We start from the raw sequence: 25,760 nt of genomic DNA on the forward strand, positions 1-25,760 counted from the left end.
GGACTGTAACATACTTGTCCACCAGCTACTTGAGGAGGGGGGACATTCCTTACCTGGCAGACCCTGTTACAGACGAAAACTGTCACCTGGGGGTTCCTCTGACACTTGGCTCAGTTGTATGCCTTATCACCTATAGCTAAGGGCCATTATCTGCTCCTCCTAGACTTGCCTTTGGTTTTGTTGCATAGAGTATCACAGGGCTTTTTCCTAGGGAGATATAGACAGATTTATTTACTATAGATAGGGAAGATACTAAGAGACTAAAGAAAGGAAGGATTCCATCCAAGTCGAATGGCAAACTAGTTAAGTTTTATTGGGATACTGACAGGAAGGAGCCTGTGCAGGTTCAAGGGCAGCTGCATCACTGTCAAGTGCCCTGGACCACTTAAAAGCAGCTATGCCACCAGCAGTGCTGCCATCTGTGCTCGTCGCCAGCCAAAGTGCTTACGTAATCTTGTGAAATATGCCCCATTCCCTCAAAAAAAGAAACAAAGACAAACAACGTGCCCATTCTGGTGCAGGCCTTGCACAGGTAACTGATCACACCTGCTCTGGTTTACGATGGCAAGGATCACATCCAACCTAACAGAAACACAGTCTTACTGCTGGCTCTAAAGGGGTTAAATAAAAGTATTTTTTTAAAAAAGCCCAAAATAGGTGTGCTCAGAATAGCCCTGAGAGTGACAGATAGTGGTGACACATCAATCCACAAGCAACTAACTGATAAAATGTTTTATTTCACTTTTGAGTTTTACATTTTCCTGATCACTCCGTGTGAGGTGAAACTAGAATGTTTAAAAGACATACACGAATCTAGCACATCAGTAACTGGGGTTTTTCTTTTTCTTTTTGCTATACTATTTTCACAACCACAGGTGTGCTTGCTAGGCAAATATAACCACCACAGAAGCAAACGTTAGGCAGAATACTGGTAAGGGGGAAAAAAAAAAGAGCAAAGAGCTACCAGATGCACAGACAGGCTTGGTTCCACACCCACTACCGCGTCGTCAAGCGCCAAGATTAACCGCAAATTTTTGTTCAGCTAGAAACAAGAGATTTTTTTTGGTGGTTTTTATTTTTTTTAAATTTTTTTAAATTTTTAAAAATGTTTTATTGGTTTTAAATCAGTGCATGAATTCTTTTCTCATTTCAGCAGATGGACAAACAAACGGACTCTACAGCTACATGGAATGTCAAGGTAGAGGGTGATATTGTGACAGTGACGGACCTGGCTGTTCTTGGTTCTCTCTATTGTAGTGTCCATGCAACTTCCCTGTGCTCTAGGGTCTTGTTTAGACATGTCTGAGAACTGAGCTGGATGAGTACACTGGGAGGATCTGGTGACAGGCACTAACAAGCATTATCAGGGCTGTTGCAATAGGGAGAAATCATGGATACTTAAAAATACTTTTTCGATTCGAGTCATGGAATGAAGAACAACTGTGCTGAGGACTGGAGAGGACAGGGTGGCGGTGCGGGCAGGCCTTCTTTCCCAGCACCCCGAAGCAAGGCTTGCTTCACCACTGTGCTCAGTGCCTCGCTCCTGTCCGGACAGTAACCACAAACAAAGGCTTCCAAAAGAAAGCACACAAAGAAGCAGAAAGCTGTAAATTTAAAGAGGAAAATAATCAAAGTCAGCAGTCAGGACGGAAAGAATGTTAAATCTCAAAGTTCCCGCCCTCCAAGCTAGGAAGAACCCCAAGACTCTGAGTGCTCCTCAGGCGAGAGACCATCTCCACAGAACATTAACCTTAAGGGAATTATCCAGCAAACTCATATGGCCATTCAGAAGATACACCGCTCTTTTTTCCTCTCCTTTAGCTAGGGGGTAACAGAAATAGCACTCTATTTTCACAAGTTGCTAATCAGGAACACACTGCTATAGTAAAGGGGTTTAGTCTCTTATGTGTATGCGCATGGGACCTTTTTTGTGGTGTCACAGCCCAATTATCAGCCAAAGAACTTCACTTTCAGGTTTTGAGTTTCCTCAGGAGAAGACATTGCAGATATTTGTGGTCATGAACTTTTGAGTGGCAACAGCCCATACTGATCAAGTGTCGGTAAGCCCTCAACCAGAGGCAGAGTTACCAAACTCGGCATGCCGATGGTGAGCATCTCACCCTAAGTCGGCATCATAACAGAATCTCTACAACTTTCTGTACAACTTTACAGCAGAATTGTATTTTCAGTAACTATTTGGATATCAGATTAAACTTTCTAAAAAGTTATACATAATTCAGGTCTATTTTTCCTACCAGTAAGAGCTCTGCTAAGTTAAAAACCCCATAATCACAGTGTTCAGTTTGTAAAAATTAAACACACAATAATCCTTGTCAATGTTGATCAAAGTCAAGATTTCAGAAATGCCGTGGCATTTAAGGGACCAGTTTGAGTTTTAGGTACCAATACCAGCTGTTTATCCCAGGGACCATTTTTGCTAGGCTTAGGCTGTGAAAAATCGAAAGTCAACATTCGATTTTTTTGTTTTTGTTTATCGCACAAAGGGCTATAATGTGGAGGATACAGAGTGACACCAGACAGATCACAAAGCATGACAACATTAGTTCTCGCCCTCTCCAGCATCTCCCTCATCTCCCTGGTTTTCTGACGTCCATAGCTGCAAGAGAAAAAAGAAACAGAAAGCTATAATAAAAGATAATTTAAAATTTTCTTCAAGATGTGGCCCAGTATATTTTACCTCAACTACTACATTTTTCCCCATTTCATTTTACATGTATAGGTGTTTTGCCTGCATGTATGTCTGTGCATCATTTATATGCCTACTGCCCTAGGGGGTCAAAAGAGGGCACCGCGCCCCCTAGAATTGGAATACAGAAGGTTGTGAGTTGCTATGTGAGTGCTGGGAACCTGGGTCCTCTGGAAGAACAGGTTGAGAACCACAGTCCTATTTCCAGGTCCCCCACTCCACTACTCAGATTCCTCATTACTACAGAGGATGACTGCAAAGGCATCAAGTCAGCAGTAAGATATAGGTTAACTTAATAATGTAAACTGTACTCAACTTAAATTCCAGGTAACAGTGGATTGATTAGTAGGTGAACAGCCTCCAGAGTACTCACAGTGAGATTGTCCCTGAGCAGCTGCATGATCAGGGTGCTGTCTTTGTAAGACTCTTCATTCAGTGTATCCAATTCAGCAATTGCTTCATCAAATGCCTAAAACAAAGAGCTATTAGAAAGATCTGGACATTCTCAGCGTTAGTGCTACCCTTCCTACAGGTTAGAGGATGGGAATCGCCCTGATCTCCTCTCACATCTGCCAGCTGTTTCAAATGTATAACACGTATAAAGCACCAACCAGCAAGGATAAACAGTTTTACTGTTAGCACATTTAGTCTATAAGCTCACTCAAGTTTAATTGCCAAAGTGGTTTCTATTTTTGTTTAAAATAAAAAGGCCTGAACACAAAGGTCAAAGAGGAGAACAGCAAAGCTCACCTCACTAAGTTTGATTTATGTCAGAGGTTCAAGTTGTAGAAATCACTGCAGGCACCCTTTCCAAATTAAAGCTTCATGCATAGGAGAGAAAGCTCCCCCCAAATGACTGGAAGTAATACAGCACAAACAAAATGGGATCTCAGGTTGGAGAGTGGTGGCACATGCCTTTAATCCCAGTACTCGGGAGGCAGAGGCAGGTGGAACTCTGTGAGTTCGAGACCAGCCTGGTCTACAGAGCAAGTTCCAGGACAGGCTCCAAAGCTACAGAGAAACCCTGTCTCAAAAAACAAAACGAAACAAAACATACACACAAACACAAAATGGGATCTCATTTCTTTCATTATGTCTTTCCTATCTTGGCACAAAGATGGCAACGCCCAAAGCTTGTTGAGAACCACCACTTTACCTTGAAGGTTCTACCAAAGACCCCAACAGTAATCAGACAAAGCAAAACAAAAGTTAACATATATTCACATAAAAGCACCTAGTAACAGTTCTATATTTATTTCCTAAAACCTGACTCCCCAGAAAATGTTTAAAAATCCAAGGCAGTGAGGACTGTTCATAAAATAGAAGGAAGTTCTTAGAAATAGCCTCACCGTTTTGGCGAGGCTGCAGGCCTTTTCAGGAGAGTTTAGAATCTCATAGTAAAAGACTGAGAAATTCAGCGCCAGGCCAAGTCGAATCGGGTGTGTGGGCTGCATTTCTTTCTTACTAATTTCAAATGCTTCTTGGTAAGCCTGCTGGGAGTTCGACACAGTGGCTAGAAAGAAGATAGAAAGGGTTAGCTTCTGCATCACACATGGGATACACTGTAAGTTACTTTAGTACACAAGTCTAAGCAAATGAGCTATCAAAATAAAGGTCAATGTTTTCACTACTCAACTTAAATATTTGTTAAATGTTTCTGCTAAGCACTATATTAAATACTTTGGAAGAAAACAGACAATTATGATGAAGTCTATTAAAGCAGCCAAGAAATACAGATACAGCCTTTCATAAGACTAATTGTAGAAAACATATTCTAGTGAAAAAAATAATGAGGTTTAAGGTCAGCAAAAACAAGCTCAAATTCTCAACTTAACTCACCCAGTATGTGGACTAGAGCAAGCAAAAAGTCAGTACATGAACCCTGGTTTCTTTTATTGGAAAAATGTGAGACTCACACCCAAATTCAAAGTACAAAGAGGATAATGCACCCCCAATTACTTGGCACACAGCAATCAATAAAGCAGCTAAATCACATCATGGTAAGCCGTATTCTGAAAGAGATGCATCCCTGTGGCAGTCTCACACGGTAGTGTTGCTCATCTGTAGATACCCGAAACCTATCCGATACACTCAAGGTAACTCCAGAGATTAACACAACAGCTCCACCAATACACTGTAAGCACTGTAATGTAAGCTTGTACTCTGGAAATCAGTGCATGACTTGACCATAAGCAGTACCATGCTAGAAGAGTCAATCAAGTAACCAATATGGCAACTAGGTAAGTAATAGGTGGCTAGCCCATACAGGGTAACTCGGGGCAAAATTTATGACTCATATATCTTTGGAATTTCCCACTTAGACTTCAGGCTACAGTTGTAGCAACTAAAACTGCGTAAAGCAAAGGCATGGCCAAGGTGAACTACTATATTTCCCAGTTTTTCCTATAAAAAGACAACCATCAATTCTTAGGTAAGAGGTCATCAAATACATACATACCAAACTTCTAATACCCTTCGTATCTGTCTATTATATAAGGAGATTTGCTAACTCCGTGACCCCATGCATGACAAATCTGTGACATCTGAAATTCTCATTATTGTGATCTTAGTATATATAGTAAAAATGGATTTCATTATGAAATATTAGCCCTCCTACTGACTGTATTTTTTTAAAAAACTTTACTTACTTTGCTTATTGTCTCCAGATGCAACCTCAGAGAGATACCTAAAATAGTCTCCTTTCATTTTTAAGTAGAACACCTTGCTTTCTGGCTGTGTAGCATTGGGAATGAGATATTTGTCCAACAGCTCCTAAAAAGTGATTCACATTAAGAATTTTGAATTGCTTCTGAGATGTTAAAATTACATTTGAGATTCAAGATATGCACTACCACTACTGATTTTTCTGAAGACTAAGAACAAAAAATCCTAAACAAACAAAGAGAAAAACCCAACCAATTTTCACTCAAGCTGCTAAATACTGTTTAGCCAAGTCCTAAGAGCGGACCCCTGCACTCTTGAGTTATAAGCCACTCTGACACTGTAAGAGCTGGTTATAATGCAGCCACTACAGTGGAATGCGATGTAAAAAGGATGGCACAGGACTACACTGCTAACATAAATCTAAATGGAAAGAACCATCAACAAAAGCATCACTTTAATATTAAAATAAGCGTGGGTGCATGCACACAAAACATGGGGGAAGCCTTGGAGGAGCCCATTAATAACGCTTCTCTGGATAATAACACTAGAAGGAACTTTTACTCTGTAACTCTCTGTTGTTTCTTACAAACAAACAAAACCCCCATTTACACTTGCATTACTTCTGTAATTGTGAGTGTGTGTGGGTCTTTCCATTCTGGGAAGCAAAAAAAAAAAAAAAAAAAAAAAAAGCAGCAATAGAACAAAACAGCCAAGAACTAAGTTTAAAATTCATCTGACCTGGGAAGAAAACCTTCTGATGCTTACTGTGTTTCCACACGACCCTGGAGAGACTTAGGACCCCAAGCCTCAGAGTCCTTGGCTGTACAGTGGGGAGGGGAAAGGAGACCAGCATGGCCACCTTCTAAGGCAGTTATAAGGACAAGCAAGGTAACGTACATTTAGTGCTTAACACGCTGCTTGGCACGTAGTAAGCACTCAGAGAGTCTAGTTCTATTATTAATAACAAATTCCTTTAAACATTTATGCTTACAACAAAAGTAGTTCTGAAGGAGTCCAAGCTTCGTATACAGAGCAATATTTTCGAAGAGTTGTTTTAGAATGTGGCATCCTGAAAAACTGGTTAAGAGGCAGTAAGTACCATGCTCTTCTTCACATTCTTTCAGATGCTCTTAAAAGCTGGTCTACATTTCAGGAATTATGGAACTCTCTTGCCTTTGGAATGCATGCCATACTTCATCTGAATACCAGATGTACCTAACATTCAGGAATTAGTGCACCATTAACAAACCCCCAAACAACCAACAGGCAACAAGTTTAACCATGAAACTCTTATCTTATACCAAGAATCTAATAAAAAAGAGAGGCTCAAAGCAAAACTCAGCTATCGAGGATTTCATGAATCAGTCTCAGAGTATGCAAGAGGCAGCTTTAAAATATTGTGCAGACAGAGGGTGTAACTCCTGTGGGTTAGGGGTGAGGAGTGCTGCCTGACAGCTGAAAAGCTTTACACTGGTTTTCAAAAGCAGATGTCAAAGGAAGTATCTGGAGAGACAGACAGCAGGTAAGAAGGAAATCAGTACGTGTTAACTCTCTTTTCCCTTTAAAGCACCCTTCAGTTAATGTTTACCTGATTCCACAGAGAAAATAATCATTCCCAGTGGGCTCCCAGTGGGAAAGAATATAATTATGAGGTATTCTAGGATAGGCAACCAATCCTCCCGTCCAACCCCAAATGTATTAAGAAGGCTGTACCACCTGACCGTAGTGTATATAACACACAGGAGAAGCCCGATACCACCTCTGATTTGGCTTTGGACTGTACATTGCAGCAGGCAGGTGTGCCTAACCTTCAATGTCAAAGTTCTACACTTTGTGAGAGCATGACCAAGGAGAGGCTGAAGGGCCTTTACATTGACATCTCTTCCTTTCTAGACGACTCACTCCCGAGACTACTAGAGCAGCCTACTACTGAGTGCCCTTTCTGATTACCCTCTTCATCTAACCTCAATATCTAAAGAAAACCCGAGGAATATTGATGAAATGCTCCTGTTTGTTGCAGGTCTTTTTCAGAGAAGGAAAACATCTTAGAAAAGATGAACTGATCAAGAAAGAGTGATGAAAATTACATTACTTCCTTTAGATAAATTACAAATGGTTTTCAGCTTTGGAGTATAGTGGAACACCTCCACTCTCTCCTAAGCTGTTTTTAGAGTTTGTATCTGGACCACTCGTGGAGCCTAGAGACAGATGTGAAAAGCAGAAGCGCTGCCCTCACCAGTACGTCATTGCAGATGTCCTGCAGCTCAGCCTCTATCTTCTCGCGGTACTCTTTGCCCATCTGCTGCTTCTTCTCATTCCTCTCTGTTTTCTGTTCAATGCTGGAGATGACACGCCAGGAAGAACGACGGGCACCTACCACATTCTTGTAGGCAACAGAGAGTAGATTTCTCTCTTCATTGGAGAGTTCCTGTCCCTGCTCTGTTACAGCCTTCATAGCCGCAGCCATGTCATCATAGCGCTCAGCTTGCTCAGCAAGTTTGGCTTTCTGTACCAGCTCGCTCTTGTCCATGGTCATTCCTATAACAGCAAGAGCACAGAGAAAGCAATGTCAGGCTTCTGACATTCTCAGAAGTGCGCCCCCCAATGCCATCAAGAATGTGGACATGTACTGAATATCGACAGAGTCAGGACTGGGCTGAGGCCTTTAAATCATTTTGGTCAATTGTTACCAACAATCCTACATGGTAGGAATATTCTCAATAATCCCTCCACCTTCTTAGAAAACACAATTAAAGAAAATGATGTACCCAAAACAGCAAAGCAAGTAGAACACAGAGGCATCAAGGCTTTCTAGCTGGCCTGTCCAATTCTAGAGCTTGTTCATTCTTCCCGACATACAGAAACTACTTAAAAACTATTTGCTTATGTGCACATGGGAGTGCACACATGGGCATGGGAGGACAACTGTCAGAGCTGGTTCTCTCCCCCACCATGTGGGTTTCAGGGTCTGAACTTGGGTCATCAAGTTTGGCAGCAATCTCCTTATCCTGCCAAAGCCATCTTGACAGTCCCCCTGCCCCCTGAAACAATCGTTTTTAAGTTATGCTACATACAGGTTCTTTAACTTTTTTTAAAGTGACCTTAATTTGGGGTTGGAGAGATGGCTCAGAGGTTAAGAGTACTCACTTCCACCTGCTATTCCAAAGAACCTGTATTTAATTCCCAACATCTACATGGTAGTTCAAAACTGCCTGCTGGGCGGTGGTGGCGCACGCCTTGAATCCCAGCACTTGGGAGGCAGGCGGATCTCTCTGAGTTCGAGACCAGCCTGGTCTACAAGAGCTAGTTCCAGGACAGGCTCCAAAACCACAGAGAAACCCTGTTTCGAAAAACAAAACAAACAAACAAACAAACAAACAAACAAAAGCCTGTGTCTCCAGTTCCATGGGATTGACCACCCCACCCCACTTCTGGTCTCTGAAAGCATTAGGCATGCATGTGCTCCACAGGCATACATATAGACACAAACCCATACACATAAAATTTTATTCTTAAAAAGCAGCCTTAGCTCAACACCCAGCAATACAGAAGCGTCTTCTCATTGTCCACTTCCCAGCATCCCACAGCAGCTAAGAGTCAAACAGAAAATACTTCTGCTGATGAGATGTCGGCAGAAATGAGAGTTCTCCAGGCCCAAACTGTGAACACACTAAGTACAGGTCCTAGCCCCTCTTCAGTTACAGCAGCCCTAAAAGTCCATGGATAGTCCTCAAAGGGTGGTCTTCTACTAGCCCAAGTTCCCGAGTGACTCTGCTACACTGCACATGCAGTACATAAAAGAACTTTTGGGAGGAAAGATGGCTCGTCAGTTAAGAGCACCGGCTGCTCTTCTAGATGACTTGGGTTTAATTCCCAGCACACACACAGTAGCTCACAACCATCTACAACTCTAATTCCAAGGGATACAATGCCCTCTGTGGGCAACAGTCACACATAAGTAGGGCACAGATATACATGCAGGTACATATACACACCTATATAGATAAAAAGAAATAAATCTGAACTCAAATGGAGCCATTCTTGGTTTGGGACTATTTCAAGGTTCTTTGACATTGTCACAGAGTTCTTTGAGATTAAAAACCATCATGTTACCTTGGACTAAATGTATGTCTTTAAAAAGAAAACCGATACTCATTTATCAGTTTCTAAAACTTTCAATTATACATACAAAGAAACAGGAAAACATATTAAAATAAAGGTCCCGATGCCTGTTGCTTATGTAACTCTAGACTTATATAACATGGATTTTAGAGCAGCTAGGCCAGTTTCAACAGGAAATGGGTTACACAACATCTAGCAGTTTGGAGGAAAGCAGACAAGGAAAATGAAACAGTTCCTCTTCCTCCATCGGTAGTGACATCCACCATTACCTCAGCTAGTTCACATCTCTGAGATCAGGCCCATCCTCTGGAATTCCCAGTAAAGACACCTCCTGATTAAAGTTTCCACAGTCCCTTGCCACAGGCAGTAGTAGAACAGTGAAAAGAGTAGCAAGTGACAGCAAGCCCCTCTTTTCACAACATGTCCTTCATCAAAACAGCTATCTTCATGTCTGCTTTCTGTCTTCTCACTAGGCCACGGCTCTCCTTCACATAGCCCCTACATCGCCCTTCCCAAGATGCTCCAATAGTCACTGGCCACTAGAAAATGTAATTTAATGCTGCCCTTTGAAACCATGATATTTTGAATATTTAAAAAATGTTAGTTTCACTTGTCTTTTGGTACCTATCTTTTTAAAGCTGGTTGGGCTTGAACTCAGGACTTCAAGTGTTTTCCACTCCAGCAATGTCCCCTTTAGTTAGTTCATCACTTGAGTCCAAACCTTTCAAAGTCCTTCATTCAGAACATGGCCTGTGAGGTTTTCTGATCCACTGATCTTCAACAGGTATCTTGTCTCAGGTACTCCATTCCCAAATACCCTGTAAGCACCTTGCTCAAACATGCAGGTCTCTTCGTCTAGACTGCTCTGCTGGATATTTTGCTTCCCACCTATACAAACTCTATTCACCTGTCAAAGGCTACACAGTCCATGCTGGTCTACGATACAGGACTCTCAAGACACATGGAACCTGCTACACAGTAGTCTCGGTTCTTTATGTTGGTCTATGGTAGACTACTTGGTTTCCCTACACATTATTCTCAAAGGAAGGATTCACATGTAATGCCTCGATTGCTCAAGTAAGCATCTGTTAAGTTTTTCAACACACATGACTGGGAGAACAAAGAACACACAGAAAGACAACAGGCACCATATGTCAAAGCACATTGTGTTATCACACAGAAAAGGATCCTGTTAAACTCAAGCCTTACAGTTTACAAAGCAGACAATGGAATCTCCCTTGGCAGAGCTGCTGTGAACACCAGGAACAGGGCATTAAAGAACAACAGATATGAGATCTTTCTTAGAAATACATGCTGCACAAACAAATCTGAAGGTCCTTAGTTCTTCCCAAGTGTCCATATATCATTTTTTAACCCAAAGTGTGAGCTTTTTAAAACTTTTTAAAAAATACGTAATTTCAAAAAATGTTAAGGGTGTTAGCTCAGTGAAGGAATATTTGCTTTGTGTGTACTAGGCCATGGGTTCAATCCCCAGTATCAAAACAATAAACAACAACAACAACAAAAAAAAAAAACAGGAAGGAGGAAGTGAGTCTGGGTTGAACTTTGCACAGAAAGTAGTTATATGTTAACGTGAGACTCATTCTCTCAGTGAGTTCAAAATGGACATACATGTTAACAGTGATGTTTTAGCGATTGCCAATCAGACATTTCTGGAATTAGTAGGCAGTGGCAGCTTATCAGAAGGGCATGCATTTCTTCTGAGATTTTCAATGAGGGTCACAGCCTTTATTTGCTTTCTACCAGGACAGAGAGGCCATTCTAGACTGGCAGTGAGCCAGTAGGAAGGCACCGACATGCATGAGAACAAAAGTTCTCAGAACACCCACACGGTAACGATGGGTGTCAATCTGTCTGTTCTAGGCCACTGGAATCATCAAGATACAGGACTGGCAGGCATTTGCTAATAAATGTAACAAAATGCTTAGTGACATATTGGAAACAATTCAAATATCCAATAGTAGAGAGATGCTTAATAAAGAAGAGTCAACAGTACAGACTGCAGGAGCCTCACAAGAAAGCTGTATAAAAAGATAAATTTAAGGGGCTGAGAGATGGCTCAGCGGTTAGGAGCATTGCCTGCTCTTCCAAAGGTCCTGAGTTCAATTCCCAGCAACCACATGGTGGCTCAAAACCATCTGTAATGAGGTCTGGTGCCCTCTTCTGGCCTTCAGGCATACATGCAGACAGAACATTGTATACATAATATTTAAAAAAAAAAAAGATAAATTTAAGATGTACAGGGCTGTGCATGAAGGGGTACAAAGTACTTTCCTAAAATGTTCCTAAAGAGCATACACACATGATTAGAAAAGTCAATACAAAATGGCTAAGGGTAGTCGGGCAGTGGTAGTACATACCTAGCACTTGGAAGGCAGAGTCAGGGAGATCTCTGGGAGTTAGAGGCCAGCCTGGATGCAAGTTCTAAGACAGTCAGAGCTGTTACCCTGACAAACCCTGTCTCAAAACACCAAAAGAAAAAAAGGAAGGGAAGGTGGCGCTAAGGGTAGTAATTTCAGTGTTATCTTTAGGTGGCAAATTTTTATAATCCTTATTTTTAAAATTGACTTTTCTTTCTTTTGGAGACAGGGTCTGAAACTCACAATGTGTCTCAGCCTCCCAAGTGCTCACATTACAGATGTGTGCCAACACACTTGACTATCTCCTACTTTTAAAATCATTTTATCCCATGTCTCAGTCACAACACAGACAGACCAAACGAGGCCCAGGACCTGGAACTCTAAAACCCTGTCCATTCCTAAGAACACAGCCTGTGATAGGCACTAGAGGAACAGCCTATTTTGTCTTATAATAATAAAAAGTGTTAAAAAAAACAAACAAACAAAACCAAGCTACTGGGAGTGGTGGTTGTAAAGCAGATGTTTAGCACACTTCTTACTCTTTCAGAGGACTTAGCTTGGATTACACTATTCAGTGGCTCACAACTGCCTTGAACTCCTGCTCCAGGGGATTAGATACTGTCTTCTAACCTCTGTGGGCAAACCCCCAACTCCATAATTTTCTGAAGACAGTACTGGGGAATCCACCAGAGACTTGGCACACTGGCCAAGTCATTACTTGCAACCCTTGTTGGTGTTTTCAGACAGGTTCTCACCAAGTAACCCCAGGGTAGCCTGGAATTCTACATCCTCCTGCCCATCTATCTTCCCAGTGCTGAGATCACAAGAACATTTCAAAATACAATACTAAAGTGACTACAGAAGAAGTGCTGACTCAGCTAACCAATGCTCTAAGAGTACGTGTGAGCCAATCTCATTCCTCTGGCTAATGCTTTTCCTAAGGGACATTTTCTAGTTAGAGGTCAGTCAAAATTTAGAGAAGTCATTTCAGAGTGGTCAAGGAAACAGACAATCACTACACTCATCTATATATTCTTTTAAAAAGTTACTACAAAGAAAGAAAAGTTGAATATGGGAACCAGCTTTTAGAAGCATTAACAATATTTTCACAAAAAGAGAACACTTTCAATTGTAAAAGAGTAAGTCTGACAAGTGGGGCTGGCATAACTGGATATCAAAATGTAGAAGAATGAAAATAGAACCATATCTATCACCATGCACAAAACTCAAGTCCAAGAATCAATGACCTCAACATAAAGCCAGCCACACTGAACCTTACAGAAGAGAAAGTGGGAAGTACACTTGAAAGCATTGGCACAGGGAACCACTCCCTAAATATAACCCCAGCAGCACAGACACTGAGAGAAACAATTAATAAATGGAACCTCTTGAAACTGAAAAGCTCTGTAAAAAGCAAAGGACACGGTCAACAAGACAAAACGACAGCCTACAGAATGGGAAAAGATCTTCACCAACCCCATATCAGACAGAAGTCTGGTCTCCAAAATATACAAAGAACTCAAGAAATTGGACACCAAAAGATCAGATAATCCAATACAAAAAAAATGGAGTACAGACCTAAACAGAGAACTCTCAACAGAGGAATCTGCAATGGCTGAATGATACTTAAGGAAATGTTCAACATCCTTGGTCATCAGAGAAATGCAAATCAAAACAACTCTGAGATTCCACCTTACACCTGAAAGAATGGCCAAGATCAAAAACACTGATGACAACTTATGCTGGAGAGGATGTGGGGAAAAGGGAACACTTCTGCATCGCTTGAGGGAATGCAAGCTGGTACAGCCCCTTTGGATGTCAGTGTGGTGATTTCTCAGAAAATTAGAAACAATCTTCCTCAAGATCCAATAATACCACTTTTGGGTATATATCCAAAGGATGCTCAATTGTGCTACAAGGACATGTGCTCAACCATGTTCACAGCAGCTTTGTTTGTCATAGCCAGAACCTGGAAACAACCTAAATGCCCCTCAACTGAAGAATGGATAAGGAAAATGTGATACATTTACACAATGGAATACTACACAGCAGAAAAAAAAATGACATCTTGAATTTTGCAGGAAAATGGATGGAGCTAGAAAACATTATTTTGAGTGAGGTAAGCCAGACACAAAAAGACAATTATCACATGTACTCATAGATGGTTTTTAAACATAAAGCAAAGAAAGTCAGCCTACAAACTACAATCCCAGAGAACTTAGACAACAATGCGGACACTAAGAGAGACTTACATATATCTAATCTACATGGGAAGTAGAAAGTATAAAAAGAAAAGATCTCCTGAGTAAATTGGGAGCATGGGGACCTTGGGGGGGGGTGTTGAAGGGGGGAGGGGAGATTCAGGGAGGGGAGCAGAGAAAAATGTAGAGCTCAATAAATATCAATTAAAAAAAAGAGTAAGTTTGAGTGTAACTTGTTAAAAATTTAAAATGTGAGCCAGGTGGTGGTGAAACACCTTCAATTCAGCACTTGGGAGGTAGAGGCAGGTAGATAGATCTCTGTGAGTTCGAGGCCAGCTTCATCTGTAGAGTGAGTTCCAGGCTATCCAGGACTGTCTCACAGAGAAACTCTGTGTCAAAAAAAAAAACAAAACAAACAAATATTTTAAAATGTGGATCCATTATCTACTACATGTCAAGAATCATCTGACTTTATAGAAAACATGGTTCTCTTGTCAGGAAAGCCCTACATAGAACCAATAGGAAACTATATAAAGCAATGAAGTGATTTCCTCACACTTTAGTACCTGTTTCTGCAGTGTTAAAAGTAAACATTAAGAGCAGACAAAGAGAATAATACACACCAGATGCTTAGACAGTGCTCAGAGTGAAGGTTCACAGACAAGTAATTCTGTCTTTTAAGGCACTTCACAAACAAAATGCTACAGTTCAGAGTTGGATCACCTGCACAAGTAACCAGTATGTCCAAGAATTCTTTGGAAAATTCACTCAGAGGAGCTGAAAAGAACTCCCAGCGGAGTGCCCCATACTCAAGCTAAACTATGACAAAAACACAAGGCAGAACATCCGAATCTCCTTGGAAAGTCAACCAACTACACTCAGAGAGAAGAGGTTAAAGGGATGTGAATTCTGGAACTGGAGATGGTGGGGAATAAGGAGCTCTAGGCTGAGTGTGACTGGGTGGGGCTGCACCAACTGCAGCAGCCCAGCACCATAAAGCAGATCACAGCTGAAGAAAAGCGAGCATGCCAGCTACCTACTCTGGGAGGGAGGGAGAAGTCGGGGTCAGCTGGTGGGCAGCGTTATCCTGAAACAAATGAAGCACTCCTGACTCTCAAAGGAAACTACTCATGAACACACCTCCTCCAAAATGTCTCTGTGCCATTCCACGCACAAAATGTAGTCTTGTAAAACTTTAATTTCATTCAAACATGTACAGAGTATCTGCTGGAAACAGAAACAGCATATTTAAAACACAAGAGTTCTATGTTCAGCAAACACTGACTGTGAAGAAAAAAACAAAATCCCTTCCTTCTTCCACAGCAGTTGTGGAGTTTTGTTGTTTGTTTTGAGATGGTCTCGGGTAGCCCAGGCTGATCCCAAACTCCCTATAAAACTATAATACGACCTTGAACTGAATTCCTGTACTCCTGCCTCCTATGCCCTTTGTGTTGGGATTACAAGCATGCCCAGGCCCCATCTTTCACATCGGTTTTCAAGTATCTTTACTAATTATGCCCAACGAACCAATACTTAACTTAAAAACCACCAGTGTTGAAACACTGTCTTGAAAAACAAGTAAAACACACACACACACCAAACTCAACCAAGAAACCCCACCAGTGTTAAGTGGTGTCCCAATGTGAATAAATAGCATGCACAACAATAAACTGATCTGCTGCTGTAAGTGATCAATCCAAAGACATATGCCAATCCTGATTGATAAAGGTGCCCGATACTGACCCTATGAACAGACTTCAAAGGCTACCCCACCATTATAATGAAGCCACTCAATACAATTCACCAATTTATCTTTCCAGACACACCTGCACATCCATATTAACTCCTGCTGTTTTATAAAAGCCGAGGTATCCATCTACTAAGCATATTTACAAGAAATGAATTTTACTCTGCTATGAAGAAAATAACAAAAGTCATAGGAAAATGGATGAAACTGCAAACTATCGCACTAAGTAAGGTAACCCAGGCCCAGACCCCAGCTCTGGTCTTGGATTTGTGTGTTTAAGTGTCTGTGGAAGTCAGAAAGCTAGGAGGACCGTGAGAGTGGGAGGGAAGAGACCCTAAGTGAAGAAGGGGACAAAGGTGGAACTACTGAGGGTGGAAAGGTTTGGGAGAAATTGGAGAGAATTTTAAACTGAATAAACTTTTTCTCCTCTGCTGCTTTTGTTCAGATATTTTACCACAGCAACAGAAACAACAATAGGAGCAAAATCACTTTCCCATTAGATTCGAGGGCATGGATTCCACAGGAATCCAAAGCCCACTGCTAAAAGGAGGTTCTAGACCCTGGAGGGAAGCTACTACTATTGTTTTATTAAACACACATGCTGTCAAACTATCTTCTAAATATCTATGCTTATACCAATAGATTAGTATTCATCTCAACCTTGGTCAGAAACGCTTCTTTTGCAGTGGACAGTGGATAATGCAGACTTGCAACTGGTCCAAGTGCTGAAAATAAGTGACTACTGCCCGATTGGGAACACTGCAACATGAAGAAGGGCTGAGAAATTTGTCTTCTAGACATGATGTGGTTGTTGCACTCATGACCCCCATCAGCTGTGGTTACCTGAACAAGACAGGGCCTGCTAACATTCTAGGATGGATGGGGGCAAGGCAAATGAGGCCCCACATCTAGCTGAGGAGCTATTGGCAATGAATAGCTGTTGGCATGGGGGAGTCATTTTGCTTTAGGGGTGTAGCCACTGGTTAAAAGTCATCCCTGAACCAGTAAATAATCCATGGGGAGGGGAGCTCCTTATTAGGAGATGTCATATGACACCTACAGAACTTTGCATAATGTTCAAGCACTTGAATTACACATAATGAGAACTCAAACTTTTTAGCTTATGGTAGTCATTTATTTAACTGTGCAAAAATAAATACCCCAACTCCATTTAACTAGATTTGAAAGCACATAGAAGCAAACATAGTGATAATCCAAAGTAAATTACTGCTCCAGGTACTGGAGTCCTATTTTATACTCCTGCTTCAATGCTTCTAATATATCTGTAGGAATCAGTGGTAATAAACAGTATTTCCCATTGCTAAATAATTTTAAAGGTATAAATCATCTATAGCCATACAAACAAACCCAGTCATTTAAAAGGAATATTTAGTTCACGATTAACTTGTTAGGAGTCTGCAAGCACTCAAGTCAATGGCAATGACAACATTCCACACAGAAGTTAATGGTCAGCGAGTAAGGGACACTCAATATGCACCTCATTTCTCTTAAACTTTTAAGGATTTAAAAAGGATAGCATGCGTTAATTACTTATGCTTATTTTTAGAATATGACTCTCAGAGTTTATTGTAAACACACCTTTATTGGCACCTACAGTGGTCTGTAAGCTTAAGTTAGGAATTCAGACTATTAATTATCTCATGTCCACCACACTGAATCTCAAGCCACTCGATCATTGATTTTAAAAAAGTGAACAAGCTGTTATTTTCTATGTGGACAGAAGCAGGCAGGTCACATTTGACCTATAAAATACAGACTGCATATACAGTCTACTTTAAACTACTTTTTTTTTGGTTGCTGTTGGTCTCACTCTGTAACTTAAGTTAGCTGGGAACTCACTATTCAGCCTAGCCTGGCCTCAAACTCTTGGCAATTCTGCTGCTTCAACCTCTTGAATGCTGGGGTTATGAGGTGTGAACCACCATATCCAGCTGGACTTTTCAAAGTACTACCTCACCTCATTCAAGACATAGCACCAGGCTTTTTGATTACTAATTTTTCAGCTACCAAGCATACTTAAGAGATTCAAACTGGGGGCTGGAGACATGGCTCGGTGGTTAACAACACTGACTGTTCTTCCAGAGGACATGGGTTCAATTCCCAGCAATAGAAGCTCCCAACTGTCTGTAGTTCCAGTTCCAGTGGATATGATACCTTTACACAGACATACAGGCAAAACACCAATGCACATAAAATAAAAATAAATAATTAAAAGAGAGATTCAAACTGGATTCCAACAAGTCCCTAAAATATTTTCAAACAATATCCATACACAAGTATCAGGCACCTATACAAACCCCAGAACAGCTAAAAGGCTAAATAACAACATTATCATTTATGTTCTGCTGAATGGATAAAGCACTTAGGAATTTGTATCAATTCATACAATACTAGATACCTGTGAGATAGGTGGCACCATCTCCTTTTACACATGTAAAGAATAACTTACTCCGGGTCACGCAGCTAGCTATCCAGGGCAGAGCTGGGAATCTATCAATATGTATGTGTGGAAATCACAGGTCAATTTTTGAGTGTCACTCTGCAGAAGCTATCCTTGGGGGGTTGATGTTTTGTATTTGAGACAGATCTCTCTCAGACCAGCCACAGAGCCCCAGGCACTCTCGTTTCCACATTCCCAGAATTGGGATTATAGATGCACAACACATGTTTTCCTGTGGGTGCTGAGGACCAAACACAGATCCTTACGCTTGCATAGTAAGCATTTACCAACAAAGCTGTCTCCTGAGTCCGCAATATTAATTTAAAAAGTTGTTGACATTTCTTTTTTTTAAAGATTTATTTATTTATTCAGTATCCTGCTCATCGGCCAGAAGAGGGCACCAGATCTCATTATAGATGGCTGTGAGCTACCATGTGGTTGCTGGGAATTGAACTCAGGACCTCTGGAAGAGCAGTCAGTGCTCTAAACCGCTGAGCCATCTCCAGCTCCCTTGACATTTCTTTTGTGTGCACATGGAAGTCAGAAGACAATTAAGGGAGATGGTTCTCTCCTTCACTATGTGGGTACCAGGATCAAACCTCAATCTCAGGTTTGGTGGCAAACACCTTTAACAGCAAAGTCATTTCACCAGCCCCTCAACTTTAATTCTGAAGTTAAATGCTTCTAAGATAAGGTATGATTCCCAACACTTAGATGTATAACCGTGAATTGTGATGAAGAAATAATTTATTACAGTCGTTATACTCACTCTCACACGAGCTCTAGTGTTAAGGCTCTCTTCATGAAGACAAACAATAACAGACCAGGCTGATAGCTAATTCATTTGGCTTTTCATCTGTTTGTCATGGCCATTCAGAAATAACTCTTCTAGTTGAGTCTTTAAGGAAAACAATGAAATAAATAACCACAATAGGAAAACTTACATAATCAAGAACTGGCCAGAACATGAAGGGGAAAAAAATTTACCTACAATCTCCCAGAATAGCTTGCTTTTGTGAGGCCGTCACTCACTTTCATCTCATTACAAGTATCAGAAACATCTAACTGTCCTTCAGAAAGCAGCCATCACAGAACAGAAAAGTACTTTAAATCCGTATCTCTTCAATGTTCTCCTTAGGAAAACCCCCTCTGAGTCTACCTCCAACTGTTTCTCATTATGAAACACAGGTCTACTAGAATCCTTTTCATGTAGTGAAGACAGATCTAAAGTTTAAGAGTCATTATGTAACTATATTCTCCTGTCCTCTAGTGTGAACTCTCATGTCCTTAGGTGAACGGATAAAGCAGGGATCCTCTTATTTATTTATTTATTTATTTAGCCAGAGTCTTGCTGTGTAGCGCTAGATATCCTGAAACTCACTATGTAGATCACATTGTCCTCAAACTCATAAAGATCAGCCTGTCCCTGCCTCCCAAGTGCTGAGATTAAAGGCAAAGTCATGCTGGGGCATCCAAGGATCTTTTAAACTTCAGTTTACAAAGAAGTTATAGTTTCTAAGGTTCCTAGCTGACAAAACTGCTTTTGCCTGATGCCACTGAAAGAGCAGGGAGCACGGTTTTTACAGATGCAGTAACTTAGTAGCTTCTCCCTACTTACAGGAAGAGATAGACTCTCTTTTTCTTCTCCCAGACAAAATAAGAACCTAAATTACTACAAAGTGGTATAAGTAACACTAAATGATGGCTATAGCTAAAATCTAGTAAACCAGACCCTAGGGTGATTTTCTGCAGAGCACCTGACAGACTTCCTCCCTAGCAGAAAGCAAGTACCCAAACACTGGACTCTTCAGCAGCTTTCACCAGCAATATTGCCCTACACGAGAACAGCATTGCACACGCCTTTAAGAACAGATGAAATTACAGCTTCAACACGTTAACAGGATGCAGGTACAAAAAAGTAAGGTGGTCATGGAATACCTATGTTGTTCAAATCATTACCCAGAGTCAAACGACCTAGGCATAATTCCTGATTTTATCGGTTAATTCTGTGCTACATGTATGTGTCTCCTTGAAAAAATTTTAATTTCTCCACTTCAGTTTCCTCATCTATACAATGAGGCTAACAGTACTTACCTTTCATTGGCTGAAGACTAAATAATGCTTAAAGTGCTTTCCAACGAAGCCTGGCACATACGAAGTGCTACGAGTGGAGACTGTGATCACAGGCCATTTAACCTGATGATCCTTAGAGGCTATCGACTAAGTCACAGCAGGTAGATTCTGTACTTGTCTATAGGCACATATGCAATACCTAATCTAAATGTAGACTCACGTACAGTCAAAAATCTGATAACTCTAAAAGATAACAGCTGTTCAATGGCCACTATGTTACATAGGTGTTGCAAGTTCAGCTGTGCTGTGCACTGTACCCTGACTACACTAACATGTACCCTGTGTGCTGTGTTTCTCAATGGGCTAAAAGAAAAGACTTTATTTTTCACCACAAAGAAATCATGTCTGGCAGGACGATTGTGGTGCACACCTTTAATACCAGCACTTGGGAGGCAGAGGCAGGTGGATCTGAGTGAGTTCAAGGCCAGCCTAGTCTACAAAATGAGTTTCAGGACAGTTAGGGCTGTTACAGAGGAAACCTGTCTTGAAAAATTAAAAACAAATATCATGTTTGAGGAGATAGGCTATTTAAACATTACACAATATATACATATATTTAAACATCACAGTAATCATAGTATATATCCATACATGTTCAATTTATTTTTATTAATTTTACTTGTATTAAGAAATAAACATCCCAGAAACTTATTTGAATTCAGTCTGCCACCACACATCCAAATGTTGTATTGAGGTGCACACCTGTAACCCCAGCTCCTAAGGCAGAGAGAAGACTGAAGAAGTGAGCTTGAGTCTAGATTGGGCTACGTAACACAGAGGTGGGGAAGAGGGAACATTTTACAGTACAGATGAGAAAAACTGGATTTGCTATATGAGAAGTTATATAATGTATCATTTTTAATAGCAAGTGGACAAAACAAGATTGTGTCTTATCAGAAAGGGAGAAAGAAGTGAACACAACCATTAAAATGCAACAAAACCAAAGGCTTATATTTAACAACTTAGAGTTTACAAAGGGTCTCAGACAACTGTGGAGATAGGGAAGCTAAGAACCAGAGATGACCACTGCTAGGAAACAGTACAGGGAAAGAACCGAATCAAATTTACCTAACATCAACTTCAGCGCTCTGTTTCTGGATCCACAGCCAAGTGGGAAAAAAAAATGCACTTTTTTGCAGCAGCCCAAATCTCTGGAGACTCTGCCTAGGGAACAAGCATCATGGGAATGTGCTCGCCCTGGTTTCACACAGGCTGCCTCCCTGATCCATACAGCTCCAAGTCTAAAATGGCTTCAACACAGCACAAGCACTGCATGATGGGAAATGCACAGAAGATAACAGGGTAAGAGCCATACTCCTGGGGCTGACAGTCCGTAAATACTTGCCACAGATGAGAGAGGATATTCAATCTGAAAGTAGGTGTGTGAAATCACCTCATTTCTCATAAAGACTTCATTTGTAAAATGGTTTCTCATCTTGTTTGAAGGCAAAAGTAGGAAAAATAATTTAGCAATTGGTACTGGATTTTCAGTCTTCCATTTCTAAGGCCATGCTTAAAATTCTAACTTGGGTGGGGAAGAAAAAATAACCAATATTCTCCAGCTATATGCTACTAAAAACATTGATTCTAAAAAAAAAATTTAAAAAAAAACTAAGAAATGAGGCTAGCTGGGTGGAGGCAGTCAAAAAGAAATCCACCAAGAGCCAAATATTTGTATAATTTCTCAGCAGCTAAATGTAAAACGCTGAGTAACCACGTGTTCAGTCCTATACCCTGTATGTGTGCGGCTTCACAGAAACACCTGAGATACAGCGAGAAATATAATTTTCATATTCTCCTAAGGGTTGCACCTTTCTGCATTGGCCAGTGATATCACAGACTCATAGCATCTTGCAGATTCCACCTCCCACACCAGACATGTAAAATCAGGGGTCGAATGCTATCTGGTCTTACCAAAGAGAATGTACTGAAGGCAAGGACAAGACGTATTTTTACAGAGAGGTTGGCAAATGCTCATAAACGCTGCCACCTTTGGAATCCTCCCTGCACACAAGTTCTCCATTTGCAATAGACCCAGATGCGCTCATCTTGGAAAGATAAGGGTCCACATCCTGCCCACTCCTTCCCCACCAACAGACAAATTTCAAATAGTAAAGGACAAAACCAACAAACAAAAATGTATGGAGGAATTCGGGGCGCAGACACACGAGATTATGTCCGTAAAATGACGACAAATAGCATGAGAAACCTCAATTCTCAGCCTGATCTTCCCCCGCCCCACTGGGAATCCAGTTTGAGTCAAGTAAAACGATTCGGACAATTCCATTTCTAGATTCAAACCTCAACCCTGCTGTGAGAGAATCTCGGGTCCAGCAGGGTTTCCCACACCAGCGATGATGAAACAGCTTTACTGCAAAGTGGGAGAGGGATTCGCCCCAGCTGTCGCCAAGGTTAAACCCTTACTCATCCAGGGGAGCGCAGCAGGGGCGTCGCGGCTTGGGGGAACTCGCTCGCCTTCGGCTACACTGCAGTTTTTGAAAGCCACAAAGGAGCGAGGTTGACAGGCCCAGAGGGAAGGCTCCGGGCCCGAGGGGAGCAGGCAGGGGCGGCGCCGAGCAGAGGAGCTGCCGGAGGAGGGGGGGGAGTCCGCAGCCCAGCCGTGCCCGGCCGTGCACGGTCGCACCCCGTACGGCCCTTTGAGAGAGAAGCCCGGGCTTCCCGCGGAGGCGTAGGCCCGGCCGGAAGCGGGGAGGGGCGGTGGCGAGACGGGCCACGGCCGCCGCCCGAGAAGGGGCTTCGCGTTGGGGCCCCTGGGAGCCGCGCCGCACTCACCGTGGAGGACTGTAGGGAGAAAAGGCGCTTCCGGGAAGCTCGGAGGGCGGCGACTACGTCTTTCCCAGGCCCACTCCTCAGGCGGTGGTGGCGGCAGCGGCGGTGGCGGCGACCGTAGCTGCAGTGGCGGCGGCAGCGGCTACCCGGCTCCGGAATCAGCGGCGGCGGTGGAGGCAGCTGCACTTCCGCTCCGGCCACCACTTCCGCTCTAGCCCAAGTCCCGCCCCACCCTGAGTCGGCTCTTCATTGGGTAAGCGAGGCACGGGGTTGCCCCGTCCTCCCGAGAAGGGCGGTGATAGCCGGGAGGAGGGGAAGTCACGGAGGGCCTAGAGGGAGCGGTCGTGGGAGGGCGCAGGGCCTTGGTGGGAGCGAGGAGGGGGCGGACGCAGAGAAAGGAAGTGGGGTGGGGGAGCAGGAAGAGGAGGAAGAAGAGAGGGCGGAGCTGAGGTGACCGCCCCAGGGCTGGTATGTGTGAGAACAGGGCAAGCTCCAGGACGGGTGGTTCAGAAGCTTGGAGCATTTTTGGTCCAGGTTCGGGGTCATATGTTTCCACCCCACCCTGAAAATAATCCTCACGGGATCGGAGTCGCTAGCAGTTCTATTAGCTGTGCGCTAAGGGATTGCTTGTAACTGAAGGAGAACAGAAATGGCTCGGCCCTACATTTTCAATTAATTCCTATTTCAGTTCAAAAGGTACTTACTGTTCCTTCCCGAGACCGAGGAAGCAACATCAAGTGTCAGGAACAGAACATCCTCAAGGTTTTAAGAAAAACTACCAGTGTACATCCTTTCTTCGTTGAGATTCCCTGGTCCCCAAATATCATTTATAAGAAAGCCTCAAAGGCGGAACTCCAGGCCTCCCTAGAGGGTTTTCGCCATTACCTGAATTGTATTAATTCTCCAGTCAAGCCTGTTGACTCTTAAACCTTGCCCTTCAAAATAACTATCAGCACTCTTCGCTTTCTGTGTGGCAGCTTTCTGAATGCTGGAGAATACAGCAAGGGCCAAGACAGACGGTCGCCCTGCTGTCTTGAAGCTTACAATCTCTAGGAGAAAGAACAAAAAGGCTTTTGTCATTTCTCCCTTATTTAACTTAATGATAGACTTCTAATTCACCGCTTGACTCTGAGCCCTGCCCCCATCAAGTACCAAGTGATCTTTTTTCAATCTGTGTCTGGAACTGTAGGCTCAAACCTATAGTTCCATGAGTGTGACAGAGCTCCCCAGAAGCTGTCCTTAGCGATCCTCAGCACCCCAATTCATTTATGTAGCGCCCTATTCCCCCAATGTACTGTGCCAGTGTCTATAAACAGTTTGAGATAATTGCTGTCTTAGGGTTTCTATTGCTGTGATGAAACACCATGATCAAAGCGACTTAGGGAGGAAAGGGTTTATATGGCTTATACTTCCAAATCACTCATCATCAAAGGAAATCAGGACAGGAACTCAAACAAGGCAGGGACCTGGAGGCAGGAACTGATGCAGAAGCCGTGGAAGGCTGCTGCTTACTGACTGGCTTAACCTGCTTTCTTATAGAACCCAGGACCGGCAGCCCAGGGATGGCACCATCTCCTTCCATCAATCACTGATTAAGAGAATGCCCTATACAGGGAACCCTGATCGCTCTTTGGGCTGACGAGAGAGGGGGACTTGATTGGGGGAGGGGGAGGGAAATGGGAGGCGGCGGGGGGGGGGGGGGGGGGGGAAGAGACAGTAATCTTTAATAAATAAATAAATTAAAAAAATGGTAAAAGCATAAAAAAAAGAAAATGCCCTATAGTCTTGCCCACAGCCTGATCTATTCCCAATTGAGCTTCCCTTCTCTCTGATGACCCTAGCTTGTGTCAAGTTGACATAAAACTATCCAGTACAGATGCTGACTTTTTTTTTCCTTTTTCGTGTATGTATGTGTGTGGAGGGAGGGGCTGAGTTTGATGTTGGGAATCATTCTCCATCATTTTCCACCTTTTTCACTGAGGCAAGGTTTTTCTATCAAACCCAGAACTCATCAGTATAGGATTCTCCCAGACCAGTCATTCGTGGGACTCCCCTACCTCTGCATTCCAAGGCAGGAACTAGAGGTGGGGAGTCGTGTCTCACCTGGTATTCTGTGTTGTTTGAGAAACAGAATCCAGTCTTCACAGGCACGGAACAAGTGCTGCAAGCGCCAAGCCAGCTCTCCTGCACCACTGCTGCCCTTTCTGTCTCATAGAGCCCAGGGCGGCCTCCATCTTAAGGGTGAAGTTGATTTTCTGATCCTCCTGTCTCCAGATTCTGAGGGTTGGGATTACAGGGCTGTGCCACAATACTAGTTTATACGGTTCTTGATATCAAACCCTAGACATCATGCACGTTGGCAAGGGTCCTACTGACTATAGCCCCAGTCCAGTTGCCAACTTAGAAAAAAATCTCACATTCCATGTGGCAGCTGAGACCACAGAGTAAAGTGACTGTTTGCTTAAATTGGGTATATATGCACAAACGTTCCAGGGTGTAAGGGTCTTCTCCCAGTCTGTGGGCCATTTTCATTGACATCCTTGGTTGTACAGAC

The 25,760-nt window shown here is 42.5% G+C and overlaps 1 protein-coding gene across 1 annotated transcript; it reads right to left on the reverse strand.

Moving 5' to 3' along the window:
* Nucleotides 1-717: 717 nt before the first annotated feature.
* On the reverse strand, nt 718-23,418 carry Ywhab (tyrosine 3-monooxygenase/tryptophan 5-monooxygenase activation protein beta). The gene is made up of 6 exons (XM_041670338.1): nt 23,210-23,418; nt 7,608-7,909; nt 5,356-5,479; nt 4,057-4,220; nt 3,081-3,176; nt 718-2,617 (listed from the first exon to the last, which is right to left on the reverse strand). The coding sequence occupies exons 2-6, from the start codon at nt 7,905-7,907 to the stop codon at nt 2,561-2,563; spliced, it is 741 nt and encodes a 246-aa protein (XP_041526272.1). The 5' UTR covers nt 7,908-7,909; nt 23,210-23,418; the 3' UTR covers nt 718-2,560.
* Between the last annotated feature and the right edge of the window lie 2,342 nt (nt 23,419-25,760).

This window comes from Microtus oregoni, unplaced genomic scaffold, assembly GCF_018167655.1.
Source record: "Microtus oregoni isolate MIOR12 unplaced genomic scaffold, Mior012 000020F_ref0000438, whole genome shotgun sequence".
NCBI lineage: Eukaryota > Metazoa > Chordata > Mammalia > Rodentia > Cricetidae > Microtus > Microtus oregoni.

Bases quoted from the DNA above. Each gene is read 5' to 3' on its own strand.
- Ywhab (XM_041670338.1), bottom strand. From the start codon at position 7,907: ATGACCATGGACAAGAGCGAGCTGGTACAGAAAGCCAAACTTGCTGAG. The intron at 5,480-7,607 runs GTGAGGGCAGCG...ATCACTTTTTAG, and splicing joins ACATCTGCAATGACGTACTG to GAGCTGTTGGACAAATATCT. The intron at 2,618-3,080 runs GTGAGTACTCTG...TTTCTCTTGCAG, and splicing joins TGCTCAGGGACAATCTCACT to CTATGGACGTCAGAAAACCA.